At 39.5% G+C, this 27,818-nt stretch overlaps 1 protein-coding gene across 5 annotated transcripts in view; it reads left to right on the top strand.

Annotated features, from left to right (window-relative positions):
• Positions 1-24,794, top strand: part of MAEL (maelstrom spermatogenic transposon silencer) — a 31,844-nt gene extending 7,050 nt beyond the window's left edge. The window contains exons 2-14 of one of the 5 annotated variants that reach the window (XM_017642695.3): positions 2,396-2,575; positions 5,876-6,458; positions 6,690-6,782; positions 7,962-8,061; positions 8,986-9,141; positions 10,317-10,358; positions 12,187-12,311; positions 13,085-13,139; positions 13,262-13,403; positions 16,934-16,996; positions 17,775-17,907; positions 19,998-20,073; positions 20,666-24,794. In XM_017642695.3, coding sequence (XP_017498184.3) covers positions 6,327-6,458; positions 6,690-6,782; positions 7,962-8,061; positions 8,986-9,141; positions 10,317-10,358; positions 12,187-12,311; positions 13,085-13,139; positions 13,262-13,403; positions 16,934-16,996; positions 17,775-17,907; positions 19,998-20,073; positions 20,666-20,775 — 1,227 coding nt within the window. In that variant the 5' untranslated portion in view covers positions 2,396-2,575; positions 5,876-6,326 and the 3' untranslated portion in view covers positions 20,776-24,794. Of the gene's footprint in view, positions 1-2,395; positions 2,576-5,875; positions 6,459-6,689; positions 6,783-7,961; positions 8,062-8,985; positions 9,142-10,316; positions 10,359-12,186; positions 12,312-13,084; positions 13,140-13,258; positions 13,404-16,933; positions 16,997-17,774; positions 17,908-19,997; positions 20,074-20,665 lie in introns of all 5 variants that reach the window. The other 4 variants (XM_017642694.3, XM_037024034.2, XM_073221204.1 and 1 more) reach the window with 4 other exon arrangements.
• The last annotated feature ends 3,024 nt before the right edge of the window (positions 24,795-27,818 follow it).

The following is a 27,818-nucleotide window of genomic DNA, read 5'->3' as shown; positions in this document are numbered from 1 at the left end:
TTAGAGGGCTACTTGAACTCCCGACACTGCCATGGCCAGTCCCTGCCGATCACTCCACCCTCCATCTGCCTGGGTGCGTCACAGGCTCTGTTTGCTCTCAGGCTACACCAAGGTCTTAATCCTCTGAGGCCTTCACATATGTTGCTCCCTCTGTCTGGAATGTTCTTCTTTGAGTTCTTCTCTGTTCCTTTGCATTCTTGCTCATTTTAAATGACACCTCCTCTGAGATGTCTGCTCAGACCACTTAAACATTTAGCAGTTAATTTAGTAAAACTAAAGATTGTTTTGCAGTTTTAAAATACAGTCAGTCTTGGTCAAGATAGAGTCATGGAATCCATTTATCCAGCAGTCTGAAACAACTAAATAAACTGGTGGAAATACATGAAACAATGTTTCCAGACAGTGGACATCAGTGAGCAGAGATGAGCAAACCCCCGAAAGAACAGAAACAATGTGATTTCTCTGTTTGCTCCAGATTGCTGCCTGGAGAGAGTATCCAGAATGTAGCTTCAAGAGGGATAACCAAGACAGAGCCCCGAGGTCCCCCCCAAGTTGAGGACATGAAGTTGGGTGTGTAGGCAGGCCACAGAGGCTAAAGTTTGCGGGGCAGAGTACCAGAAAAGAGAGGGCAGCACAAATAAAGAGCTCTGGAAATCTGTTGAAGATCTCCCTTGAAGCTCCAGCTGAATACTGATCAGTGCCTGTGTGGGAGGAAACTGCACAGCGCCAGGGAAAGAAGACCTGAAAGGATTAGAAGGAACAATCCTTGAAATTCACATAGGGCTAGAAATAGTTTGTGTTGCCGTCAGCCAAAATGGAAAAGCCTCCAAATTCATGGGTTGTCAGGCAGAATACTGAGAAGAGTGTTTTTTATTAGCGGAGGAGAAAATTCGTCCTAAAGGTTGCTGTGATTCCAAATAACAAAGCATAAAAGCAAGCCTCAAAAGAAGGAAAAACTAACTCATACTGTCTCCAATTAATATAACTCTGTCCCAGAACAAAGCAAAAAGATATTTCTAAGCATTTAGAAATAAGCAGCATTCAACAGGGTGAAATTTACAACTGTCATCCAATCAGATATCACCAAATTTACAAAGAAACAGGACAATACAATCCATAATAGGGAGAAGAATCAGTCAGTAGAAACAGACCCAGAAATGACACAGATGATGGAGTAGACAAGGACATGTAATAGTTATATTCCATATTATAACTACATTCCATATTAAGGTAGAGGAAAGATGGACCAAGTTAAGTAGAAATATGGAACATCTAAAAAAGATTCAAGTCAGATTTCAGAGATAAAAACCGAATGATCTGACACAGAAAATACATTGGATGGGATTGTTAACCTTAAAAATAAAACTGTCAGTTACTACAAAGTGGTGATGAAGATTCTGAGCACCTAGAATTCTCAAATATTGCTGGTGGGAATGCAAAGTGGGAAAGCCTCACAGAAAAACAGTTTAACTGTATCTTATGAAAAATAGACACTTGCCATATGACCGAGTAGTCCCACTCCTAGGTATTTACCCTAGAGAAATGAAAACTTACACTCACACAAAAACCTGTACAAAAGTGTTCACAGCAGCTCTATTCATAATCACAAGAAACCATATACAATTCGAATGTCAACAAGTAAATAAGTAAGTGGGTAAGTAAACTATGGTATAATCATACAACAGACTACTGATACATAAACAGCCTGGATCAGTCTGAAAATAATTACGATGACTGAAAGAAGTTGGTCCGAACAGGATATAAACTGTGGATTCATCTTACATGACCTTCTTGAGAAAACAAAACTTGTGACAGAGAACAGACTAGTAGTTGCCAGGTATTTACTAGGGGTGGGAGAAGAGTGTGACTATAATGGAAAAACAGAGGGAGTTTTCTGCGGAGAAGGAATGTTCCTATGTTGACTGTGATGCTGATTTTCACAATCTATACATGGGCTAAAATTCACAGAACTGTTCAAGAAAATAAAAGGCAGATTTTTATTGTGCAAAAAAAAAACAAAAAAACCTGTCAGTTACTTTACCAGCAAAAATGGGTTTATTTGGGAATAACAGAGAATTGCAATTTGGGACAAGCTGGATGTAGCAAGCCCACAACCAACTGGGGAGAACAAACCGAGAGGACTACCCTTTATAGAGGAAGGTGGTGTGGGGGAGGAGGGGTTGGGAGGAGTCTTCTAAACTGGAAGCCCATTGGAGAGAACTGGGAGTTTGGAGTGTAACGGCTTTTCATTGGCTGAGGTGTGACACTCTCAGCTGAGTTGTTGCCAGGGGAGGAGGAAACCTTCCTCCTCGTTATGAGTGGTAGGGTGTGAGAGCGCCACCTCTGGCCTCCCAAGTCACTTTTAAATGAGATTTCCTTTTATTAATTTTCACAGGACTAATAGCAGATTAGACATTACAGAAGAAAAGATTGGTAAACATGAACAAACAGCAATAGGAACTGCAGAATGAAACTGTAAAAAGAGAAAAAGACTGAAGGAAAAAATGAACAGAGCATCAGTGAATTGTGGGCAATTTCAAGCAGCCCAGGGAGATGGTGAAGAAACTTTGGGAAGGTAGATACATTCGTTATCTTGGTGGTAGTGATGGTTTCACAGCTTTACGCAAGTTAAAGTTCCTATGTGTTTTAGATATATTCAATTTCTTTTACTTCAATCATGTCTCAATACTGGTATAAAAAAGCAATCTGGATATGTCAAAGAAATAATCAATCCTCCCAAGTTTCCTTCATATGCTACATCTATAGCTTTTCTTCTTCCTTCCTAATTACAAACCTTAAATAGAATTCGTGCCTCATATAGAATTTACCGAGTATCATAATTCCTCCAGGTGGTAAAGATACCTCGAGACAAGTGCTGGGCATAGAAGCCACAGGGCATAAATCTGCAAAGAAGTAAAAAGCTAACCTTTGCAAACAATATGGCTTCTCTCTCACTTACCAACTTTACATTTCCCTGTATGGCCCCGGAAGATGACTGGTTAGCCAGAGACGGGTAAGATTCCTCAAGGGAGGAACAACCTAAGACAGGCACAGTCGCAGGGGGGCCATCAGGTGAGAATTTGGGGATCAACAGAGGTGAGGCTCAGAACCTCACCCCCCCTGCTTTGAGAGAAATCTTCTGCATCCGTGGATGTCTTGCTGCCCTTGTCTAGCTTGGATTAATACTTAGTCCATAGGCACACACCTGATCATCTGATCATCTACATTTGCCTTCTTACAGCACTAAACTCTGTTTTCTACCTTTATCTTGCATCTACCTACCACTTCAGCATTTTATTAAAAATAAAAATAATAATAATAATAGGAGAAATGTGGGATCAACATATAAATCAAGTACAAAAATCAAATGAATATTCATATTTGACCTGATGGTTTATAGGTCATATTGCATGATCAAAACCGAAAGTTTCTGTGATGAATGCCCTTGTACTGTTCACCATGTAAGAATTTATTCACTCTGTAAGAATTCGTTCACCATGTAAGAACTTGTTCGTTATGCTTCAGAAGATTGGAGACTGACGAGAATTAGGCTTGAGATGGATTAATGATTGTACATTGAGCATTGACCCCCCTATACTGAATTTTATTGTTGTTAACAACCATTTGATCAATAAATATGAGAGATGCCCTCTCAAAAAAAAAAAAAAAAAAAAAAGCAATCTGGAGCTAAAATCCCAAATGACATCAACATGGGACATGGAGTGGGGTGGTAGAGGAATGTGTTGGGAGACTAGGTGGGGGGAAGCAGTAATGTTCTAAGCTTCTTGTATATTTGGGAAGAGTGGGTATGGATACCTGTTAACTGTATAAGTTATAAAAATGTTTTAAAACAACTGTTAAAAATTTATGGATAGCCACGGAATGAAGCAAAATAGAACATAATTTGAAACAATCAGACGAAAAAAGGCAGAAAATACTAATACAACTAAACCAGAAAAAGGAAAAATAAACCTAGAGATATGGTAAGTAGAAATTGAAAATAACTGATTAAAGCTGTTTATGCAAGAAATTAGAGTAAGAACCACAAAATAGTTGGAAGTAAGTAGATGAGGGAATTCATAAAGCAGAAATGGAAAACTGAAGTTCTACCAATAAAACCTAAACCTGTTTTTTTTTGAGAAGATTAATAAAACAAACTTTAGAAGTTTGGGGGAAAAAAGGAAGGTATAAATAATATTAGGATGAAAGAGGGAGGCAATATTAGAATACATATTTTAAATCACATGCAAATATAATTTATGCCAATAACTTTTTTACATTAATTTTATTGAGGTATAATTTAGACGCAATAAAACATAATACATAATTTGATAATTATGTACTACTTGTAAGCACCATGACCACAATCAAGGTAGAGAATATTTCTGCCAACCAGGAAGATTCCCTGTGTCAGTTCTCAGTCTCTTCCTCCTAGCGCTTGGCCCCCCAGTCATGGCTGATGTGAATTCTATAAAGAAACGTGTACTCTTTCTTGACTTTTGAATAATTCGAATCATATAGTATGTACACCTTTTTTCACCCACAAAATTATCTTGAAATCCATTCATGGTGAGTATCAATGGTTCATTTCATTTCATTCCTGAGTACCACTCTACTATGGATATACCACAATTTGGTTATCAATTCGTCTGTTAATGCACATAAATAGAGCTGCTATGAAAATTCATGTAAATATCTGTGTAGGTATATATTTTCATTTATCCTAAATGAGTGGAATTTTTGGTCCTATGATATGTATATGTTTAACTTTGTAAGACACTGTCATGCAATTATCTCACCAGTAATATATGAAAGTTCTAGTTTCTTCACATCCTCACCAACATTTTATACTAGTATGCGTGGAGACATAAAGAACTTCCTATAAAGTTGTAAATTACCAAAATTGGTGGACAAAAAAATAGGAAACCTGAAAAAACTAAATCATACAAAATACTGAAAGAGTAATCAAAGGTCAACCCCACCCTTCAAAGATATACGAGGATCAAAAAATTGTACTAGTATTCAATTAAACTATCAATGAATAGATGATTCCCATCTACCGTTCAACGGGAACAAAAAAAAAGATGGCAGGTCATTTTATGAGGCTATAACAAGGCTGATACCAACATTATGTAAGGATAGCACAAAGAAAAATAGCTGTAATTCAGTATCACTACAATCAAGGAAGCAAAAATCTTAAGTATGATTTTTGAAAAAGCAATACCTCATGACCAAGATAAAGTTATACCAGGAAAGGGAGAAGCTGCAACATTAGGAAAATCTAGCAATATTTTAGTAACAAAGAATAAAAGCATGTGGTTTTATTATGCACAGAAAGCATTTAATATATTTTCAACTCCTATTCTTGACTTTAAAACATACACATACAACATGTATACACATTCTTAGTAAACTGAACACAGAGGACATTTCTCTGGGAAGTGTATACAACTAGAAAGTCCAAGAGAATCGACTGGTGCTATTTGAACCAATGTGAGAGTTCAGCACGGTGATTAAACACACAAGGTTAACACTAAAACCAATACCTTCTCTACATACCAGCAGTAGCTAACTAGAAAATACAATGAAAAAAAATAAAATTTTCGTAATCGATCCATACATATTCTAGAAGTAGAACCAACAGAAATGAACCAGACCTTTATGAGAAAAAATCTATAAAACTTTATTGCAAAACATTAGTTCAAATCTCAGCCTCTTAAACTGTATGTGTTTCCTTTGTAACTTGTTTTAAAAAATTGCATTAAAAAAAGCCGTATTCTTTATCATAGTGTTACTTGAGAATGGGAAAAACGAAACTTTTTTTAAAAATCGGATTGATTGGTTCCCTTGTTTTTGTCTTCCTTCCCTCATTTAGAATGTAAATTTCTTGAGGGAGGCTCTTGTACCTCGTGTCCCTTCCTCTGGCACAAACTGGCCCTTTACTGGGCCACACCACAGAACCTCAGGTGCTCGCGAGCCCTCCTTTCCTCTACCTACTGGGACGTGTGTTACGCAGTAATGGGCAGGAATCGTGCCGCGCCTTCCACGTGACGGCGTGCCCGCCAGCGACTTATCCCAGCCAATCAGAGCGCCTCGCACCTGCGGCCACGCTCCCCCGCCCGCCAGTCGCGCGAGGGCGACGCTTCTGGTCTTGACTGTTTCCCTCCCAGCGGGGCCAGTGCGGCTGCGCGCCACGCCGTGATTGGTCAAGAGCTGCAGGCCTGCGTACGCAGGCGCCGACCTTGGTTACTGAGGGCGGGAGCCCAGAGGGGGCGCCCCCGTATTGTCGTATCCCAGGCCCAAGTCGAAGCCTGTCCGCGCTCGCCATGCCGAACCGCAAGGCCAGCCGCAACGCCTTCTACTTCTTCGTGCAGGAGAAAATGCCCGAGCTTCGGCGGCAAGGCCTGTCCGTGTCTCGCGTGGCTGATGCCGCCCCCTACTGCTCCTCTGACTGGATGGTGAGGCCGGCTGGGCGGGCGGGCAGTTGGGCAGGTGGGAGGCCGGGCGGCGGGAAGGAGGCCTCGAGGGTGAAGGACCCGGGCGCCTGCTGGGGGAGAAGGTCCGTACCCAGCCCCGGGCCGTCCGCCCCAGAACAGCCTCCCGGGGCATCCGGGCGTCGGCCGACGGGCCCGGGGACTCGGACCTCACCGCTGCTTCTCCCCTTCCGCCCCCCCCGCAATCTCCCCAAGCTCCTGAGGGAGGAAGAGAAGAAGAAGTACACAGAAATGGCTCGAGAGTGGAGGGCCGTCCACAGAAAGGACCCGGGGCTGGCAAAGAATCAGGTAAAATTGGGGAAGAGCAGCTCCCTGCCCGGCGCCTTGGCTTGTTGAGCGAATGGGCGGACGTCAGGGGTCTAGCAGGTGATTCCGGTCAGTGCAGAGAAAAGCCCTTCATTTTTGTCCTGTTGTCAAAATGCCTGTTAAAACAGGCCGCGTGAGTGGGGCACACGTTGGTATCATCTGGTGGTGAAAGGCCAGGAAAACCCCTGCTAGGAAACCTGCCGCCGGTAAGCCTCGATCAGCAGTGGGAGCCTTGGTATTTAGGTAACTTCTGAGGGTCCCTTTCAACTCCTTTATGTTTAAAGAACCTTTTTTTCGAGTGTTTAAAAGTAGTTTGGACCATGCTTTCTTTTTAAATGACACTTGGAACCAGGCCAGCTGCTGTGTTCAAAATAACAAGACTTATTGGTCTTCGTGAATGTTCTGTGTGCCTTACAGGTAAGCGATGAATAAAGTTTAATTGGGTAAATTTCTGTGTAGTGGAATGTCAAATACCAAATAAAGTTTGTTGATGATTTATGTCAAAACGCAGGGTAATTTTGGAGCCCCCCTTACCCCCCGTGTTCTATTCTTAGATCGCAAAATTCTATTCTTATTTTAAACTGTCAACATTGGATTGAAAAATGATGGGAGTTCTGTGTGCTTTAGGTTTGAGAGATCATTGTGTGGATTTGTGTTTGAGCAGAAGCTCTAAGCAGTTGAATTTGTACTTCTACTTGTGAACCTTGATTTTTTTTTTCTTACTACAATTTCTTGTATCTCCCCTAAAAATGGAAGCCATATTGTATATGTACCTCGAGACTTGGAGTCAGCATGATCTGGTTTTTACTTTAAGTGCAAAACGGTATTACAGTACTTTGGCTAAAGTTCTTTTGGCCACTGGGCTGGCATATATTATTAATCTATATCATCAGTAATGGGCAAATGACTTTTAGCAGTAGCTGAATTAGTTATTTACCACTCACCTTTTGGTAGTGTTTATAGATTTTGCTATTGTCTGCCTTTGGGTGTTGGTGTCAGTGAGAAATAGGTAGTTATTTACTCATTGAGTTCACTGCCCTGGAGAGGTTACTGAAATAATCTACAGACTGTTTCCTAGGTATTTTGCTAGACTTAAGTGTATGGTATCCAGTGCCCAATAAGAGTTTAAGCGTATGGTTAATCCATTATCTTCCTCTTTAGACACCTGTTTCCACTCCGCTGGTGAGGCCAGGCACGCTTGTACCAAGGGAGAATGTTTCACCCCCGGATGTGTCAAGCTTGTCTCTCAAAAATGATCAAGGTAATCCTAAAATGTGTCACGTAGTCAAATTTGGGTGTTCAGAACACTGTGATATATTGATCATTAAGTATGTGTTTTGTATATTTTGATCCTGCATTTCAAAGTTATTAACTGCAAGTGTTCAAATATGATGGTGCTGAAGTTGTAAAAGATCAGGGTATTTACATTTGTTGAAATAACACTGGAGAGTTGCCTTTTTTTTTAAACAAAAAATGTGGTCTCTTGGTTTCTGTCCTGTGTGTGTTCTTGAGCATACTTTTGGATGTAAGTGTTTATAGCTGGACACTTAAATACATTTCACTTTTAAAGGTAAAGACGAATTATTGAGCTAGCCCATAAAAGAATATGTTAATAGGAAGTCCTTGCTATTCCTTTTGGCTGTTTTTGTTAATTGTTTTGATGTTGTTGAAGATTAATAAAATCTTAACAGTCTTAAATGTGGCCAATCTTGATAATTACCCTTCCCACATTTGCCACCCTTTCTTTAGAGGATTTATCAGTGGTCTTGTATGTATCGGTAAAAAGTTGAGAGTGAATTACCTTGTCCATAATTTTTATCACACAGTTTTTCTGCACTGATTCTACTTGGCTTTGTTCCCCACCCCTTCTGCTCGTTGAATGTGGGTCGCGGCTTAAGCCAGCCTGCGCCTCAGAGAGCGCGTGCGGCCGAGTTATGTGGGGCTGGCTGCACGTCTGAGCCCTTCTATTGCTTCAAACAAGGAGTGGTTACTACTTTAATTCTTGAATATAATTGCAAAAATTTTGACTCATTTTTTTTGGTACAGCTGATTAGTTTTCTCCAGCTCATTTAGGAAGATAGGAAAAAAGGAAAACGGTTCTGCAATTATTGCTTTTCATGAAGGGGTAACTTTGAGATGCTCATCTGTTCATGTTTTATGTTTGTTTTTTTGTTTTGTTTTTTAGCACTCCTTGGAGGCATTTTTTATTTTCTGAACATTTTTAGCCATGGTGAACTACCTCCTCATTGTCCACAGCGCTTCCTCCCTTGTGAAATAGGCTGTGTTAAATATTCTCTCCAAGAAGGTATTGTGGCAGATTTCCACAGTTTTATAAATCCTGGTGAGTAGTTAGCTGAGTAGATGCTAGACCTTTAAAAAGCCATTTTTTCCCTTGACTTTATTTGATAACAGTATTTGTTCTCTTAAAAGCTGATGCACAGCTGAGTTCTTAAAATGTAACAAAACTTCATATTAACTGGTTGAAAACTATTAAGAATTAGGTGTTGCACTGAGTTTTGGTTTAAGCTTTTAACCTCAAGTAAGCATAAGAGTTGGGTGGACATTTTGCCTTAAAAAATGTGTAGTCCATTTGCTTATCTGCAGTTTTACATCTTGGAATTTTCTAAATGCTTCTATGCCTTATTACGCTCTTTTATTTCTTCATTCTTTACCTCAGTGGTCATTAGTTTTTAACCTGCGATTTGTTTGTAACCTTGAGCAAAATACTTAACCTTCCTGAATTTATTAGGTCATCTGTAGAGTAGCTAATGGAGGGCTGTTCTTTGGAATACATGAGCAGGTATAGAAGTAGCCTAGTACTCATAGGCTCTCAGATGTTATGATCTCATCTGCTACCGCACCCCATCAAAAGCAATTAGTAATGAAGACATGGGGTTTGCTTCAGTTCCCAAGAGGATAGATAGCAGTTAGGGAACACTCACTAGACCTTTAGAGGTAGTAGGAGAAACTTGGAGCAGAGTAAAGGAAAAGTGGTTAGGAAAGAACTTTAGTTTTGCCAATTACTTTCAAATTCATTAGACCACCCTAGCACTTTTCCTTGTTTTTAGGTGACAGAACTTATCCTACTCCCACTTGTAAGAGTTGCTGCTTAGGAAAAGTCAAATAAGTGTTTTTTTCATATGGTGTAAAACATTAAAAATAGAGAATTTGGACCAGACTTTTTTTCTCTGAGAAATACATATATACCCTGTTCTATCAGGGGCCTTGTAAACCCCTACATAAGACTCCTTTTAGCACAAGTTTTCTTTGCCTCCTATTTCTCAGGAATAACTTGCTTTATTTAAAGTAATGTAGACAATATACCAAAATTCTTTGAGCATCATACCTTTGGTTAAAAAAATATGCTTTGAATGTTTAGTCTCTGGTATTTTCATGTAACGGTAAAAATTACCTACCAGTGTTATGTCTTGGTCACCCTGGGGAATATGACTGTAGCACAACCAGAACGCATCCGATTTCTGCTGCTTTGAACCAGTACTTTACTTTGTATTATAGGTGAAATTCCACGAGGATTTCGTTTTCATTGTCAGGCTGCAAGTAAGTATAAAGGCATGGGGTGAGTATAGGTATTGAATATGTGTGTAGCTGGTTAAGACTTACTGGTTTAAATCTTCATAGAAGTGGTAGATGGTGTATGTGATTATTCAAAACTTTAAAATTATATAGGCTTGTAGGATAATATCCCTTTTCCTATATGGGGAGTCTGGTTTTATTTCTGCGTATATCCCTTGGCCTCAGGATCAGCTGCATTTACTGGCCTGGTACATCAGTAAGTCTTTTAAAGAGGTATCAGATTATCTAGATTGAGGGCCATTTAGAGGGATGTCCATTCAAAATTAAGGGAAAAAAGAGTTGATACTTTAAAAGCAACAGAATAAAATGTTAGACAAAACAGCTGTCTATTTTTTTAGATGAGGAAAACAGGTTTTTAAGGGTTTTGCAACCAAAGGACATGACTCTATACCTAAGCTCTTGAACTAAACTTTTCTAGAAACTAGGTTTTAATCCTTTTCCTGTTTGATTAGAATGAGAGTCATAATAGGTTTATTTTTAATTCATATTCAAAGTGTCATTGTTGGATTAAAAGCATTTTTTTAATAAGTGGCCTGTACAAGTGTTTGAAATTAGAAATAAGTTTTTCAAATCTGCCATAGCAAGCAGCTGGTTTGTACCACTTAACAGTGCTGCTTTTTATAAATGAAGACAGTGTTTTAGGCTCATTTTTGGTTATGTCCTTTGAGTTTTTTCCAGTCTTAATGACTTTTTTTGTTTGCCTGGCTTTAGGGCTTTAGGCTGTGGAACAAGGATAGGTTGCCTTACAAGCTATGAATGAAAAGATTTTTAATAGAGAAGAAGATTGTTTTGTAGCTTTGAAGTGTGAACCTAGCTAATCTCCCCAAGTATTATATCACCTGAGGTTACTCAACCAAATAGGTAGGAATAAAAAAAAAAATTTAGCTGGTGAATTAAGTTCACATTTTCTACTTAAGCTCTGTTTCTGGTTTGTTCATCTGTTGAATGCATTGGAGTCCCTACTGTGTGCCAGACACTCATTTGTGAGAGTGCCACTGACTTACTGTTTCTTTATCATTGTGGCTCTGATGAATAATTGACTTGTGAAAATAAGCCTTAAAATTTTTTTTGACCTTCAGATTAACCAGCTTAGGGGGATTTCTTACTTTCCAAGATTTTGGGTTCATAATTCCATACTGCATTTTTCTCTCTGCAGAGCTTTCAGTCAGGTATCAACCTGTCCCAAAAGCTGTCATTCACTTTCCTCTTGTGGACATGACAAGTGACTCTAGGGGAAGAACTGCCTCCAAGCTGGGTTCATCTCTCTGGATGTCTGTACTCTCTTCTATCTTGATCCAGTAATTCTCTGCTACTGGATGTCTCTTGATATTCTCAAGCACTGTAAATTTTTAGGAGAAGGTCGCTTAGCGTTAATTGGTCCATTTTTTACTGTAAATGGACATCTTCATCATACACCCTTTTAAAAAGCAGTCACTTCTATTAGGCTCTCCAGCCTCATCAATAAAATAGGTTCACGACAGGCAGCATGGGAATAGTGAAAACACCGTGGGTTCAGTCACTTAATGAGCCTGGGTTTGAGTCCTGACTTCGCTGTTCACCAGCTATTAACTTAGTAGTGACTTCTGTGACTCTAATTTGTCTGTTCTCTAAGATGTATACACCTACCTCAAAATGGGATAAAAAAGGTGAAGTACCTAACCATAACCAGGCTTGCTTACAAGTGCTTAAACAGGAGGTACCCACTACCTGCTTCCTGTACACCTGCTCCCGTACCTGCTCTATATTTGTCTTAGTCCAGTTTTGAATCCCTACCTCTTTTTGTTTCCTTCAGGTGATTCTAGTCACAAGATTCCTATTTCAAACTTTGAATTTGGGTATGACCAAGCAACTGTGTTACAAAACCTTTGTAGGTTTATTCACACAAACCCAGGGGGCTGGCCACCAATCTACTGCAAGGTAATTTCAACATGAGAATTACTTTTAAGGCATCTGCTTGGACACCAGAAAATCCATGAAAGGTACCCAAAGAAAAAACTTTGCCCTTGTATTAGCCGTGTGTATTAAAACAGGTTCATTCTGAATTCTCTTTAATGTGATCGGGTATAATGCGTTTTTCTAAATTTCTCTGGTATTGGGAGATTTTGAGGACTGAAAAAGCCGAACATATTCCTACTTAATGGATCTCATGTTTTAGTTCTTCATTCTGAAATATCTTCAGTACCCTGAAGAAAAATACCTTTTTTATCCTGAAGAATAGATGTAGTCTGCATATGTATCCTTCCAAACAAGATTACTGTTTGTTTGAAACTGTTTTTGTAGCAATGCCTTGACCCTCTTTTTGTAATCTTTAAAGAGACTTTATTTTTCCTTATTTTGTCTAAATTCTTCTAGGCTATGAGTCAAAAGAATTGGGTTTTAGTGTTACTGTTTATTAGTGTAACCATAAATAGATTCTTATCTTTTCCTGGGCGCTGGTTTCTGTATTTGCCTACACTAGGACACTTGCTTTTCATAGGTATGTTAACACTGCTTTATAAACGTGACTATTAATAGCAGCGGTCTTTGCTGATAGAAGTCGCCTTTCTTCTTAGTTCTCGTTTAGTTGTCACAAACTCTTCAGTTTCTCCCTTCTTGCCCCCCCACCCCCAGCCCCCGTTTGAAAGGATAGCAATTAATGAAAAGTAACTTGAGGTAGGAGAAAATACAAGTAGGCTTTTTCTCTTTTCCAGTCTAATGATAGAGCCAGAGTCAACTGGTGTTTGCAGCAAATGGCAAAGGCATCACGTAAGTGAAACTGAGTCACTGCTCAAGTGTATTATAATACTTGTATTTGTTTTAATTTTTATGTACGTGTTCTGTGTACCTTATTCACCAATTGTATGTGTTTCTCTGTTTACCAATAGAAGAAATCAGGCAAAATCTAGAGCTTCTCACTGTGGAGGATCTCGTAGTGGAGATCTACCAGCAAAAATTTCTCAAGGAGCCTTCTAAGACCTGGGTTCGGAGCCTCCTAGATGTGGCCATGTGGGATTATTCTAGCAACACAAGGTATTTGGAATGATTTTGTGATAGTGATTTTAATTCTATTCTTAAGTGAGAAAATCTGGTAGGATTAATTTCTTTTTGGGCAGTACTTCTCTTTGGAATCATATTTCTTTGTATATAAGATTCCTTTGATTGTAAGATACATTGTTACTTTACCTACCACTAAGAACAAAAAACACTACCAAATAAACTGACACAGTGCTTTATCACTTAGAATTTCTTTATTGATAAATTAATATTTTATTTACACAGATGTTTTGTTATGTAGAATTTTTATAGTTGCATGTAAGAAATATATAAATAAATTGGTGAAAATGTATTTTATCTTGAAATAATTTCAGGCTTCCAGAAAAGTTGCATGAATAGTACAGAAAAGTCTTGTATCATTCTCTCAGATTCCCTAATTGTGAACATTTTAATGCATTTTCTTTACTACTTTCTAAATATATATATACACTGTTTCTTTTTCTGAACTTCTTGAATGTAGGTTGCTGTCATGCCTTTTCACCCTAAATATCAGTATATTTTTCCTAAGAACAAAAACGTTTATATTACCGTGATAGAATCATCAAAATGGTATTGCCTTGACGACAATGCTGTCATCTAATCTAAAGGCCATGTTCATATTTCGCTCTTCTTCCAATAATGTCTTTCATAGCAAAGGAAGAATCCAGGGCCCCTCCCAGGCGGCCTGTGGCAGTTACCGTCTCCCTCGGGCTCCTTTAATCCGGAATAGCTCCTCGGACTTGTGAAGTGTGCAGGCGCGTTGCTTTACAGACTGTTGCGCGGCTGAGTTTGCCTCTGAGGAGGCGTTTGATGTCAGTTTGTCCCGGGAGATGATAACTTTGACCACTTGCCTGAAGTAGCACTTGCCAGATTTCTCCATTGAAAAGTCACTGTTTTGCACCTTGTACTATTTTCTGGGAAGATATTTTGAGATTTAGGAGCTATTTTATTCCTCAAACTTTAGTGTGCTAGCTGAACATTGTTGATGATTTTTGCCTGAATCAGAGATTACTATTTTTGTGAAATGGTGTTTTATAACCGAAATGTTCCTTCTACATTTATTAGTAGGTGTTCAACTTGTACGGGAGAACTTCTTTTCACTCACTCGCTGTTTTCATTTATATGAGTATGAACTCAGGGAGTCCTGTTTTTTTCTGTGTCTACAGCCTGTTGCTTTCAGCTTATTTTTATGCTTAGATTAATTACTCTGTCTCATTTGTGGCCGTGGAGGAGTCCCTTATGAAGCATTCGTTTGTGTCCTTTGACATTGCTCATCATCCTGGGGGGCTGCTCTGCTTTCTGCCCACTGTTCCAGGCTCACTGTGGCCCGGGCTCACCTCACGCGTCCCTTGCTCCTGTTTTGGAACAGCTGTTTTTCCAAAGAGCCCTGGTTCCTCTAAGTGGGGGGGAGTATTGAGTAGGTAGGATCTGGGTGCTAGAGGTGCTCCTTCCTATGGAGTGTCGTTGATTCCTGTGCCCCTTAGTGGAGAGAGCTTGGAAATACTTGTGTGTACGCGCTCTCCACACACACTTCTCTGTAGCCAGGTCTCTCTTTCTTGTGTTCCTGCACGCACGCTCTTTCTCTCACCATGAGTTTTCATACTAAACCTGCAATTTGAGACCAACACTGCAGAGTTCTCTTGTTTTCCACTCTTCTATTTCTGTATTTCCCTTCTGGCACTCAGTAATTCTTACTTGTTTTGTTCAGTCCCATTGCATTAAAAATTGTTTCAGAATAGTTAAGTGATTCCACTGTCAAAACAAAATATTAACTGAAGTGCAGAATCTGGTTTTGGTCTAAAGATACATGGTCAAAATACTTCGTTCAAAAGTGTTACTTGAATCAGTTCTCTTTCCATACCCCACCCACTCCAGTGTGGTTAAATTACTGTAGTTAAGTCCATGTGCTTGTTCTGTTCCACTTTTGTTTTTTCCCATCCATGTTGATTTTTCTTATTTTTTTGAATGTGTAATGCATGAATATAGCTCACACAAAGTATATTCAGACATATCACTCATACAAGGTCCATAAAAACTCCATGGATTGCATTAAATTAGTAAATTGAGATCTGAAATGTTTTTAATATTGAATTCTATCTAAGGACAAGAGATGTCCTTGCATTTTCCAAATCTACTTTGGGAGTCTTTCAAGCCTATTTCAAAATTTTTCTTGCACAGGCTCTGCATATCCGGGACTGGTAAATTTTTGTGGGTCATTTCCTTGATAACTGTTTCTTCCATGGAAATTGATTTGATGAGGCTTTCTAATGCTAATGGGACCACTTTTGGTAATTTCTTCCTTAGAAATATACAGTGTATAGGTTTCCAAATTTGTTTCAAAGTCTACAAAGTCTCATAATTTAAATTTTTCTTCTGTCTCTGGTGATTTATCTCATTGTTTCTTATATATTTGTGCTTCTCTTTTTTCCTGTGCAATGTCTATTTTGTTAAGGTTTTTCAAAACAACAGGACTTTAACTTATTAGATCTGCTGGGGGCTTTTTATTCTCTTTCTCATTAATTTCTGCATCTATCTTATTTCCTTGGTACTTTGTTCTTTTTCTAGTTTTTTGAGCTTGGAATTTAATTCATTAATTTTTTTAATTGATGAGTATTTAGCAGAATGAATTTTCTACATCCCATAGATTGGCATGCAGTATTTTGCCATTTTACTGTAGTTTCAACTCGCTTTAAGCCAGGAGTTAATTTAAAACTTTTACATCTCCAAATGGAAAGGCCTGAGTTTTGTTAGTAAATTCTTTGCATTGTGATCAGTGTTGTTTATGATACTATTTTATGGAAGTTACTGGTGTTCTGCAATTTTTTGCTCACTTAATATGTACCTGGTGTCTGTGAATGCAGGCTGTGCCGTTGCGAGTCTCCGTAGACTGCGCCCCAGGGGGAGTATGCGCAGGTTTGCAGTGACACCTTCGCGCCGGTGTCCTGTGGCTCATTTCCTCCGAGTATCCATGCCTGAGGTCGCCGCTCAGCGGCCCCCTTGTCTGATGTCACGCCTTTTCAACTTTTCATGTCATCGTCTACTTTTTTCCTCCTTAGTATTTATTATCTAGCTTACGATGTATTATGCCTGCATATCTTTTTTGATTTGTTTTCACCACTAGAAAGTAGTTTTCTGTGGGTAAGAGTTTGTGTTTCTTTCAGTAGTGAATCCCTAGTGCCCAGAACAATGCCTAGTGAGTAGTTTGAATTCGGAAAATGTTTGTTGAATGAGTGTGTGTTAACCATAGTCACTAGTGTATCTCCGGATCACTCGTTTTAATTCAAAGTAAAATTTATCTGTTAGGGTTTTATGTGGTTTGCTTGTGTCATGCATTTGCATCATAGGAGGTAACAAAAAAATCTGTTTTTAAAAAATTTGAGTGTTTAATTAGAAACCTTAACCTTTAATGGTGTCAGTTTTTCTTAAATGATTTCAACTATCTAGGTTAGAAATCTGGCATATAGAAACCTTTAAGCCATGTTACTTCAGTTAAATCAGGATGTTAAAGTCATTTTTTCTTGGCACAGGTGCAAGTGGCATGAAGAAAATGACATTCTTTTCTGTGCTTTAGCTGTTTGCAAGAAAATCGCGTAAGTTGGAGAAAGTTTGCCCCCAGCAGTGGGCTCTGCACCTGTGGCTTTTCTGTGTCGCTGTGGTTCTGCCAGCTGGGGTGCACCACTGTTTGCCTCCATTTCCACAATTGTCTTTCACAACAGAGGTTTGGTTGTGTTCTCTCTTTTTACTGCATATTAGTGTAATTCTGCACAGGTCACTACTTGCCTGGCACAGTTACCATGTGAGCACTTTGGGCGAATCTTCAGAAGCACTTTGTGAAAATTTTCCTTCTGGGACTCCTGTAGGAGAGCAAAATTCCCTGCTGTCAGTAAGGACAGCAACCTCCTGGTGAAGGTGCTCAAACTCTGGACTCTCTTCTTCTCATTTTGTAGTGAATGCACCTGCAGCCTCAGGTCCCCAGGTGCTCTGGGGGTCCCTGTACACGGCTGGTAATAGTTGGTGCTGAGGATAGATTGGTGTTTTCCAAGTTTATTTTTAGTATTTCTGGGGCTGCCCTCACCCTGCCTGAGACATTTGAGGATTCTAATAATATTCACCCTCATTCCCATTCCCTTCTAATGAACCTGAGATTTTATCTAGTCATCAGTCTTTGTTGCCAGTAACATCCAGTTTATGGTAATATTCCTGCCTATTCCCCTTTCTTCTTTGAGTCTCTAAATTTCTTTTTTCCCCATTTAAGAACAATATCTCTAACATGCTTTTCCTTTATGTTAGAAATCTTAAAAATATAAATGGCTTTAGAATGAATTAGATGAGATCCTGATAATGAGCTTTTCTTATTTCCTCCTAAAGGTACTGCATCAGTAACTCCCTGGCCACTCTCTTTGGAATCCAGCTCACAGAGGCTCACATTCCACTCCAGGATTATGAGGCCAGCAATAGTGTGACACCCAAAATGGTTGTACTGGATGCGGGGCGTTACCAGGTAAGGAGCCGCCTGCCGGGCGCGGCTGGTCCCTTCTGTCCTCTCAGTGTGGTCCTGGTCAGCATGGCCTTTGTGAGGTTTGTTCCCTTCCTTAAGCGATTTTAAAAATCCTTCATGGAATGTCAAGCAGTTCTTAATCCAGTCAGATCTTGCATAAAATCCTTTTCCTCCCTGGCTTATTTTCCCTCTATATTTAACACAGTTTTAAGAAAATTAAAATTGGCAGGTAATTTTTGTGCAAAACACATTTAAACATTTATTCCAAAAATTAAATAACTGAATGTAGATTTTGTATTTAATGTATTTACTAAAAAAGTAAGACCTGCTTCAGGATTTGGTGAGAAGCTGCCTAATTTCCCTGTTACCTTTGTCCTTCCTTGCTTATTACTTCCTCGTATGCATCTGTTATGCCCCCGTCACTGTTTGCGTTGGGCACCGTGGAACCTCAGGGTACCGAGGTCCTCTCACCTCCCAGACTCATCTTGGGCTCCTTCTGCTTCCTCGCCCTCCCTCCCCAGCTCCTGAAAAGCTGCCCTGGGAGTTTTCTCAGCCTCATTATTCTCACACATCTTCTTCCTCTTCTTGGGAAGGTCTGTTTACCTCCTTGGTTCTAACTAAAACCTGGCTGTCCACTAAAGGCCCTGCTTCCCTGTTAGCTCTTTCAAATGGCGACATCTTTTCCTTCCTCATTTATCATGGGCCTAGATTTGAGGTAGTTGTCCTTATTTAATGTTGCACCTCCCAGACTTCTTTCTCTCTCCCTACAATCCCTTGGCTGTAGTCTCATGCCCTGCAGGCTGCAGTGTCTGATATCCTTTCCTAAGGCTCAGGAGGCCCCTGAGTCCGCCGTCCTCATTCCTAAAGCCGCACTGAGCCAAGGGCTCCAACAGGGCCCCTGTCAGAATTCCTGATCCGTTTCCACCACAGTATCCCTCCCAGCTGCCTGATGTCTCGGTTCCTCAGCTTCCCTCCGCATGATCCTGTCACCCAGCACACATCAGGTTCCCACCCCCACAGTCATATCCGAGACCCCAGGGACGCCCCCTGCGTAATCCCAGTGTCGAGGACCCTGCCCAGTGCCAGCCGTCCTTGGGTCCCTGCCAGCACCTGCAGTTCACGCGCTCCTCTGCCGTGTCCCAGACTCCCTTGTAGGGCCATGGCGCTGCACACCTGGGGGCCCCCATTCCGCATAGCGCTACAGCACAAGCTGCAGCCTTGTGCTGCCACCTCTTCCCCTGGCCCTCACCGCCTTCCTGCCCAGCTTAGGTTCCCTGGTCTGTCATTTTCACTCACTCATACCGTCACCTCCACTGGCTCTCCTTTTTTCATCATACTTGGTTGACAAACACTAACCCTGCTTAAATCTAACTCTTCACTCACCTACTCTGTTCCTGTACTTGTGCAACTAAATGAGGCAGAAAAGAAACTGCCATGCTAACTGGTCTTAATAAATATTCATCACCACTGATTTTAAGTGAGCCCTTAGCATTCGCTGCCTGGCAGTTGTCCATTTCTCCGGGTTGACTCATCTCCCACTTTCTAGACAGTCATTTCTCACCTTCTTTCACTTCAAACTTCCATCACTTCTTTGCTCACCTGTGTTCTAGCTGATGCTCGTGCCTCCTATTTGTGAAAAAACAGACAATCAGAAGAGATTTTCTACATATTTCAACTACCACATTTATCTGCATCATACTCTGCTTTACTTCCGATTTAATGCATGAGGTGTCTGTGTTCCTAAGACCAGTCCTTCTGTTTATGTATTAGATCCCATTCTCTTAACTCCTCAGGGTCAAGGCTCCAATAATTTGTCACTTTCCTACATCATCAGGGTTTTTCTCTGTTCTGAATCATTTTTATAAATGCTATATAATCTCATCTTTAAAAATTCTCTTGACCCTGAAGTTTCCCTCCAAAGACTACCCTCTGCTTCTCTTCACAGCAACACTCTTCAAAAATTGTTAAGACTTTGGAAAATGGGATTTTGTATTTTCTAAAGAGTAATTTGAAATTGAAGTAGATGATCCAAGAACTGATTTAAAAAAAGAAACATTTTTCCCTTTTGGTATTTTTCTTTCTTTTACTTATAGAAACTAAGGGTTGAGAGTCCAGGATTCTCTAATTTCTGCTCTCCTAATCCAGAACAAAGAGCAGATACACCCACTGGTAAGTATCTTATATTTTATCAGAATGCACTTCAAAGGGTTTAGGGTCTTAAATCTTATTAAAGTCCAGGGTCTGGTACTTTAACAGGTGCCCTAAATTTAGGATAAGAAGGATCTTGTTGAATGGGGAGTTGTATTTGGCATTAGCCAATTAATATTGTTAATGTTAATAAAAATGTTCATACATAACAATTCTAATATGTACATTTTTGTATCACTTTGATACAATTTTTATCCATCAAAATTTTTGTTCAGTGTATTTAAAATAGAACCTGTTGTTATTACAGCAGCTATAGTTTTATAGTTTTCAGGTGATGATGTCTTTGAGGAGATGGGAAAGTTTAAAAGCTGGTGCCTGGAGAACTTAAAGTTTCCACAGCTAAAAACAAAAAAGGAATGTCCTTGGTCAGCCTTGTGCTTTTTCACTCTGAGAATCTGTTGTTCGTCTCTACCCTAAGTATCTTTCTCCTCTTCGTGACCCATTAAGCTGTGGCTTAGCTAGAGGTCCACAGTAGGGTAAGAGTCAATTGAGGGATTTCTTTGTCATACAACTACAAAATTATGTTTCTTTTCTTGTATTCTCGATATCATAGGTGACTACCCATCAGGGGTGAAAATTCCTAGCCAAAGCAGCAGTGTCCGGGGAAGAGGGATCACCCGCTTACTGGAGAGCCTCCCCAGCTCCTCCGGCACCGGCCACTGATTCCCCGGCTGTGAGACTCTGCTCTCGCTTTGCAGGTCCCCAAAAGATGGATACAGATCTTTCTCTTCCTTATCTTAATGATGGTGCTTTTCAATTTCTAGAAAAATCACAGGCCCAGCTTCCCTTCTGACTACAATCATATTAAACATGTCACACCGATGATAGCTCACCACTGTGAAAATTACTTCATTTGTAAGGAAATTTTCAGAGGTTTTTTAAAAGAAGTTGGAGAAGATATTTGCATTTTTGCTTTTTTCTTGAGGGCTTGTTCTACTTCCTGACTGTATGATGGAAATGCCATTAAAGTTTTGAGTCCTGTAAGAACAAAACTGGCATTTTCAAAGTTGTGCTTTTGGGGATGTTGTATTTTGATAATCTTTTCCTCCACAGTGAAGGTATTAAATTAAATGTCTGTTATGAAAGGTTTTAAAATAGTATTAATCTACTTCTTTGCATTATGAAATAGGGGACCCTACCTTTGAGACCTGCAGGATATTTTCATTGCAAATTTCTAAGAAAATTAGCCTTTAACAAAATGTCTTGCTACTTAGTCTTTGAAATATGCTGACTTGGACAAAGGGGTCATTTGAAGGATGAAAAGCCAAAATGAGATTATGTCATTTTCCCCAAATCATGGCAATATAGTGACTGAATTCCAGATGCACTTGACTACAGATCTCTTCACATATACCAGATGCATGTCATACTGAGTTAAGATTTGACCTGTTTGTGACTAACTTACACTGGCTCATATTCTCTGCCTGGCCACTTACAGAGAAGCCTGGAGTAGGAAGAGAGATGTATAACCCTTTTTGCTTAGAATTGCAACCAAGGCCGCACATGGCAGTGGCAGAGACAGCATTGTGATTTAGGTCCAAAATCCTGACCCCTCTGGTCAGTCTGTCATGGGACCTAGGTTTTTCTTATCTCCATATTCTCCTTTCCTAACTTACTGAGTACCTACTTTATAGACATATGCATTGTCTTGTGCAGTCCTTATGACCACTCGGACTTGTATGTTATAGACACATACACAGACTCAGACTCGGGTCATACAGCTCGTAAGGGGAGGGGCTGTCATTCAGGTCTGTCTGACCCCAAAGACTGTGATCCTCAGACACCACACTGTCTTCTACCTCTTTTTTATCTATTTCTGATAATAGTTCTTGAACAAGAAACAGTTCACAGAATATAAGTTTATATATTGGTATTACATTTCTGCTAGCACATTTTAAAAAAAATCTTATATCCAAGCTTTGAAACCATATTGTCTTCAAAATCAGCATGATACTAATTGGGTTGGTTGGGAAAGTAGAGGAAAGACCTAAAATTGTAATTCAAATTCATGACTTCCAGTGGCTTGAGTCCTGTTCTCTACCATCTGAACTGAATCCTTAAACTTTCAACTTATATTTAAAAAATTTTACAGGTCATACTATGCTTTTGAGATATATCACATAAACCAAAAAATTCAATAGGCCCCAGGAAATTTAGGAGAATAGCTGGTCTTTCTCTTCAGAGATAATCAAAATCCCCAAGCCACATATTATTAGTAAAATTCAAATTCCTGTCTCATTTTTTCAAAATTATTTTGGCAGTGAATTTGAAGTATTAGCAGCCCTTCAAGAAGACTTGATAAATGATTGGGGTACTTAACAGATATCCTAGCTGAAGGTGATTTCTGCTCCAACTCCAGTAGCATTTTCTTTGTGTTACCTGACAACACTTACAGCTTTTAATTGCTGGTATTTGAGTTCATGATGTACCTTCTTTCCTCAGTTGCAGACTTTGAGGTGGCTGTATTTCTGTCTGAGAAGATTTTCAGTAAATGCTAAAGTGAATAATTGCCATTGCAAGTAATAGAGAAGGGATCCCAAATTTCAAATTCATATCAAATGGTATTTTATCATTTTACCATTCTTTCCCTCAAAACTAAATGATTAATTTCATTTCTTCAGTGAACAATGTTTCATGGGTCTGCTAAGTGCTGGGTTAAAAACACTAAGATGAATAAAGATGTTGCCCCTGCCCTTAAGAAATCCAGTTTCAGTGGGGTAATAATAAACAATGCATTATTAAAAGCACTAAGACACATAGATCAATGGAATAGAATTGAGAACCCAGAGATAAACTCATGTCAACTGATTTTTGACAGTGGTACCAAGACCATTCAAGAGGGAAGGAATAGTCTTTTCAACAAATAGTGCTCAGACAACTGTAGATATCCACACTCAGAAGAATGAATAGGACCCTGCCATTCACAAAAATTCACTCAAAATGGAGGAAAGACCTAAATGTAAGAAGCTTAAAACTATACAACTGTTAGAATAAAATAGGGTAAATCTTCATGACCTTGGTAAGGTTGTGGGTTGTTAATAGCACACCAAAAGCACAAACGAGAAGAAAAAAAATAGATTGACTTCATCAAAATTACCTCTAGAAAAGGTATCCTTTGTGCATTAAAAGACATTAGGAAAGCCCACAGAATGGGAGAAAATACTTGCAAATCTGATAAGGCTCTAGTATCCAGAATATACAAAGAACTCTTAGTGCTCAACAGTAAAATTAGACGACCTAATTTACAAATGGGCGAGGTGTCTGTTAAGGTCTTTGGCCCATTTTTTAATTGGCTTGTTAATTTTCTTACCGTTGAGTCAGAGTTCTTTGTATAATTTGGATAACAGTCGTTTATCAGGCCTGGCTCTTGCAGGTATTTCCTCAGTCTGTGGCTTGTCGTTGCCTTCGTATTGTCTCACAGAGCAGAATCTTTCGTTCCAATGAAGTCCAGCTTGTCAATACTTTTATGGGCAGTGCCTGTAGGGTTGTATCTGAAAAGTTACTGCCATTCCCAGGGACATCTAAGTTTTTTCCTTTGTTATCTTCTAGAATTTTACACTTTTGTGTTTTACATTTAGGTCTGTCATCCATGTCGAGGTGATTTTTGTGAAGGATATAAGGTCTGTGACTTGATTAATTTTTTTTCTTTGTGGGTGTCCAGTTGTTCCAGCACCATTTGTTGAATAGGTCATCTTTTCTCCATTGTGTTGCTTTTGATCCTTTTTGAAGATCAGTTAGTTGATTATATTTATGTGGGTCTGTTTATGTGGCTCTATTTGCCTATTCTTTCAATACACTGTTCTGATCACTGTAGCTTTATAGTAAGTCTTGAAGTTGGGTAGTGTCAGTCCTCTGACTTTGTTCTTCAGTATGAAGTTGGCTGTTTTGGGTCTCTTGCCTCTCCATACGCACTTTAACATCGGCTTGTGGATATCCATAAAGTAATTTGCTGGAATTTTGATTGCAGTTGCATTGAATCTGTAGACCAAGTTGGGAAGAACTGACATATTGACAATATTGAGTCTTCCTATCTAAGAATGTGGAATAGCTCTGCATTAATTTAGTTCTTTGACATCTTTCATTAGAGTTTTATAGTTTTCTTCATATAGAGCTTATACATATCTTTTTGGGCTTACATCTAAGTGAATCATTTTTAGGGGTTGCTAATGGAACTAATTTTTTTCTAGATATTTTTAGACTTTTTGGAGGAGTTTTAGATTCACAGCGAAATGTAGAGTAAGCTACAGATACCCCATATCCCCATTTCCCCACATGCTTGGCCTCCCCCATTATCAACATCCCCCACCAGAGGTACACTTCCTACAATTAATGGACATACACTGACACATTATAATAGTTTACCTGAGAGTTCACTCTTAGTGTTGTTTGTTCAATGGGTTTGGACAAATGACAACATGTATATACAATGACATATATCCATCATTATAGTATGGATAATGGTATTTTCACTACACTAAAAATTCTGTTTCTGCTAATGTATTTTTAATTTCAAATTCTACTTGTTCACTGCTGGCATGTTGGAAAATGATTGAATTTTGTGTATTGTATCCTGCAACCTTGTTATAATCACTTATTAGTTCCAGGAGATTTTTTTGTCAATTCGTCTGGATTTTCTACGTAGATAATCATGTCATCTGTGAATAAAAACAGTTTAACTTTTAGTATCGGGTGTGAGGGAGAGACAGCCAGCATTTGAGAGGCTGCAGGGGCAACAGCGCTCTCAGGGAGATCCCTTTTTCAGTTACAGCAAGAAGCTGAAGGAGCATTCAGAAAAAAGACTGAAATTAGATTTCCTGAACCATGAATTTAGGGCACATGGTGGAAGGGGTCAGGAGTCGGAAGAGAGCGTGGTGGAAGGGGCAGAACAAGGGGTGTTCCGAAGCTTAGGAGGATCTGAGCCTGGGAGCTGACCTAGGAATCTGGCGGTTCTTGAAATGACTGACATAAACAGGGATAAAGGACATGAGAAATGTGGTCCTGGTGGCTTCGAAAGTGATGCTAAACTAAGCCTGTGGTTGCTAGCAGATAGGGATGAGTGAGTTTCTGTGACTCTTCCTTCATAATGGAGGGGGTAAGGACCGTGGCAGGTCGGCTCCAAGATCCACTGCACTGGTTCATGCTAGGCCTCTGCGGAGACGGTGACCCCTCTGCACCTGTCTGCCTCGTCCTGGTGCCTTGCTGATGGACAGGGATTCTGAGGGAGTTGGGAAGTCGGGTGTGGAAGGCCTGCGGGGCCCAGGCTTAGTGCAAATAGAGGACTGCTGTCACCTGTCGGAGCCTAGAACCGCAGGGTGGAGGGGCTGAGCCTCTTCCCTAAAACCCCTCAGGGTCTGAAATGGTACTCGGTTGCTACCACCCCCCGGATACTGTCAGTGACAAATGCAGTCCTTTCCTAAGGCTTGTTTGCCCGTTTATTCCCCCAGGATTCCTACTGATCAAGATCAAGCAGTAAGCTAGGTAAGCATATAGAGTCTAGGAAAAGGTTTTGAGAGGCTTGTGATGGAGAACAGAATCTGCAAGTAACAGCACTGCCTGCGAGGGCCCGCGGGTACTGGAACCGTCAGATGGGGAGCGTGGAGCAGCTAGGCGTGAGCCGCTTAGATAAAAGGCTCATCACAAACAATAGCAGCAGTGATTATTTTAATGAAGAACACAAAGGGAACTTGTAGAAATGAAAAAGTCACAATTGTTGAAGTGGAAAAAACTCTGGAGGACAACTGAAAAGAAAATCAGGAAACTGGAAGGTAGTTCTGAAGAAATTACCTAGAATGCAGCAAAAAGAGAAAATGGAATTAAAAAAGATGGGGGAAATGGAGGAAAAAAAGATGGCCTAACGTGTGCAGTTGTGATCTCCCTGGAAGGAAGAGAATGGAGGAGAAGCAGTATTTTAAATAGATAATGGCTGGAATATTTCAGAAATGATGAAAAATACGAATCTCCATGGTAAGTTGAAAAACTCCCTGCCCTAGAGAGAGTGAAGGGAAACCCCTGAACCCTGAAGTGGCCCTGGAAAGCAGCCAGGGTAAGATGTCACTGCCAAGGGGCAGTGGCAGCACAGTCAGAAGAGGAGGGGTACTCAGAATGCCGAGAGAAAATAATCTAGAATTGTTTACACAGTAAAAACACTCTCTGCAGAAGAGGATAAAATAAAGGTGTTTATAGATAAAATGAGAACTGCAATAAAGGATTTCTGAAGGAAAACGATGCCGGGCCGGCCTCAGGACAGTCTGAGGTGTGAGAAGGAACAGCAAGGATATAAAATAACAAGAAGGCATGTAAGTCTAGACTTATTCCCATAAAATATTCCCATAAAAACTATAATAACATATTTAATTTGGGGCAGTTATAAAAGGACAGGACTAAAATACTGTATATAATAGCATGTAAGACACAGAGTTTGTTGAAGTTACAGTGTCCTAAGTTCCTAAAATTGTTCATTAAAAGGTTTTTATTATTATGCTATTTATCAATAGATCTTATTCAAAAGGTATGGCAAATTTTCCAGGGTAACCATCAAAAGAATAGAAACAGAATGAATTGTTTCCACATGTATAAAGGGAAAATAGAATAAATCCATAGCAAAAAAATGCACTCATCCCTGCGGTCTAGGGGAGAGAGAAAAAAAGAAAAAGCACGGAGCCAGGGGACGGGACAAACAGAAAATACAATGGCAGAATCGAGTGCAAAATGTCAGTAATTACAGTAAATGTATGTAGACTAAACATCAGTCACAAGTTTGCTAGACTGGATTTTTGTAAAAGCCCAGGTATATGCTATTCACTGGAGGCAAATTGACATGGAAAGATGAAAAATGAAAGGATAAAAAAATACATATGTGTTAGAGAAATAATCCCCCACAATCTGTCATATTAATGTCAAAGGGGGATTTAGGACAAAAACCAGACTTTTTTATATTTGCTGGTTAAGTCATGATTTTTTCCTTTTATATACCTAATAGTTTCAAAAAAGGCAAAGTGAAAAGCCATAGAGTGTAAGGAGAAACTAATGTACCCTCATTCTGGAAGGTTTAACGGCAAGTCTGTTATTGATGAGTCACACACTAAAATACGTGAATTACTTGAAAAATTACTTGAAAACCTGACCTAATGATCTGTTAACTACATTCATTTCAAACACTTGGAATTTTTTTCAAAATATGGCAATGGAACAAATTGTAAAATTTCAAGGAATTGACAAGTGATGTTCTTTCTCTACCTTTCAATTATCTGTATATACTACAAGAACCAATTTTTTTAACTCATACATTTGGAAGTCATAGTGGAATCCAAAAGCTTACAACTAATGGTGGTAAAAATTCTGCATACTGACTGAACAATAATATAAATACTATGTATTAAGAGTACTGAGAGGGGAAAATGTAGCTTTAAATACTTACTCTGGGAGAAAAGAAAGGCTGAAAGTTAGGTAACTACATATCCAACTTAAATCTGTAAAAGAGCAGGAAGCTCATGAAAAGAAGGACGGAGGAGTTAAAGAATAAACATCAATGAAACAAAACAAAACAGAATAGTTCAATAAAGCCCAAGTTGCCTCTTTGAAGACTATTGAAATAGATGAAAACTGATGAGATGAACCAAGCAAAAAAGAAAGCAAGCACAATAATATTAGGAATGTAAAATAAAAGGCAGCATAAATTCAGGCCACAAAGGTTGAAGAGATGAAGT

Source organism: Manis javanica, chromosome 14 (genome assembly GCF_040802235.1).
Source record: "Manis javanica isolate MJ-LG chromosome 14, MJ_LKY, whole genome shotgun sequence".
Taxonomy (NCBI): domain Eukaryota; kingdom Metazoa; phylum Chordata; class Mammalia; order Pholidota; family Manidae; genus Manis; species Manis javanica.
The sequence above is the reverse complement of the archived record's forward strand: the minus strand, read 5'-3'. Positions and strand labels throughout refer to the sequence as shown.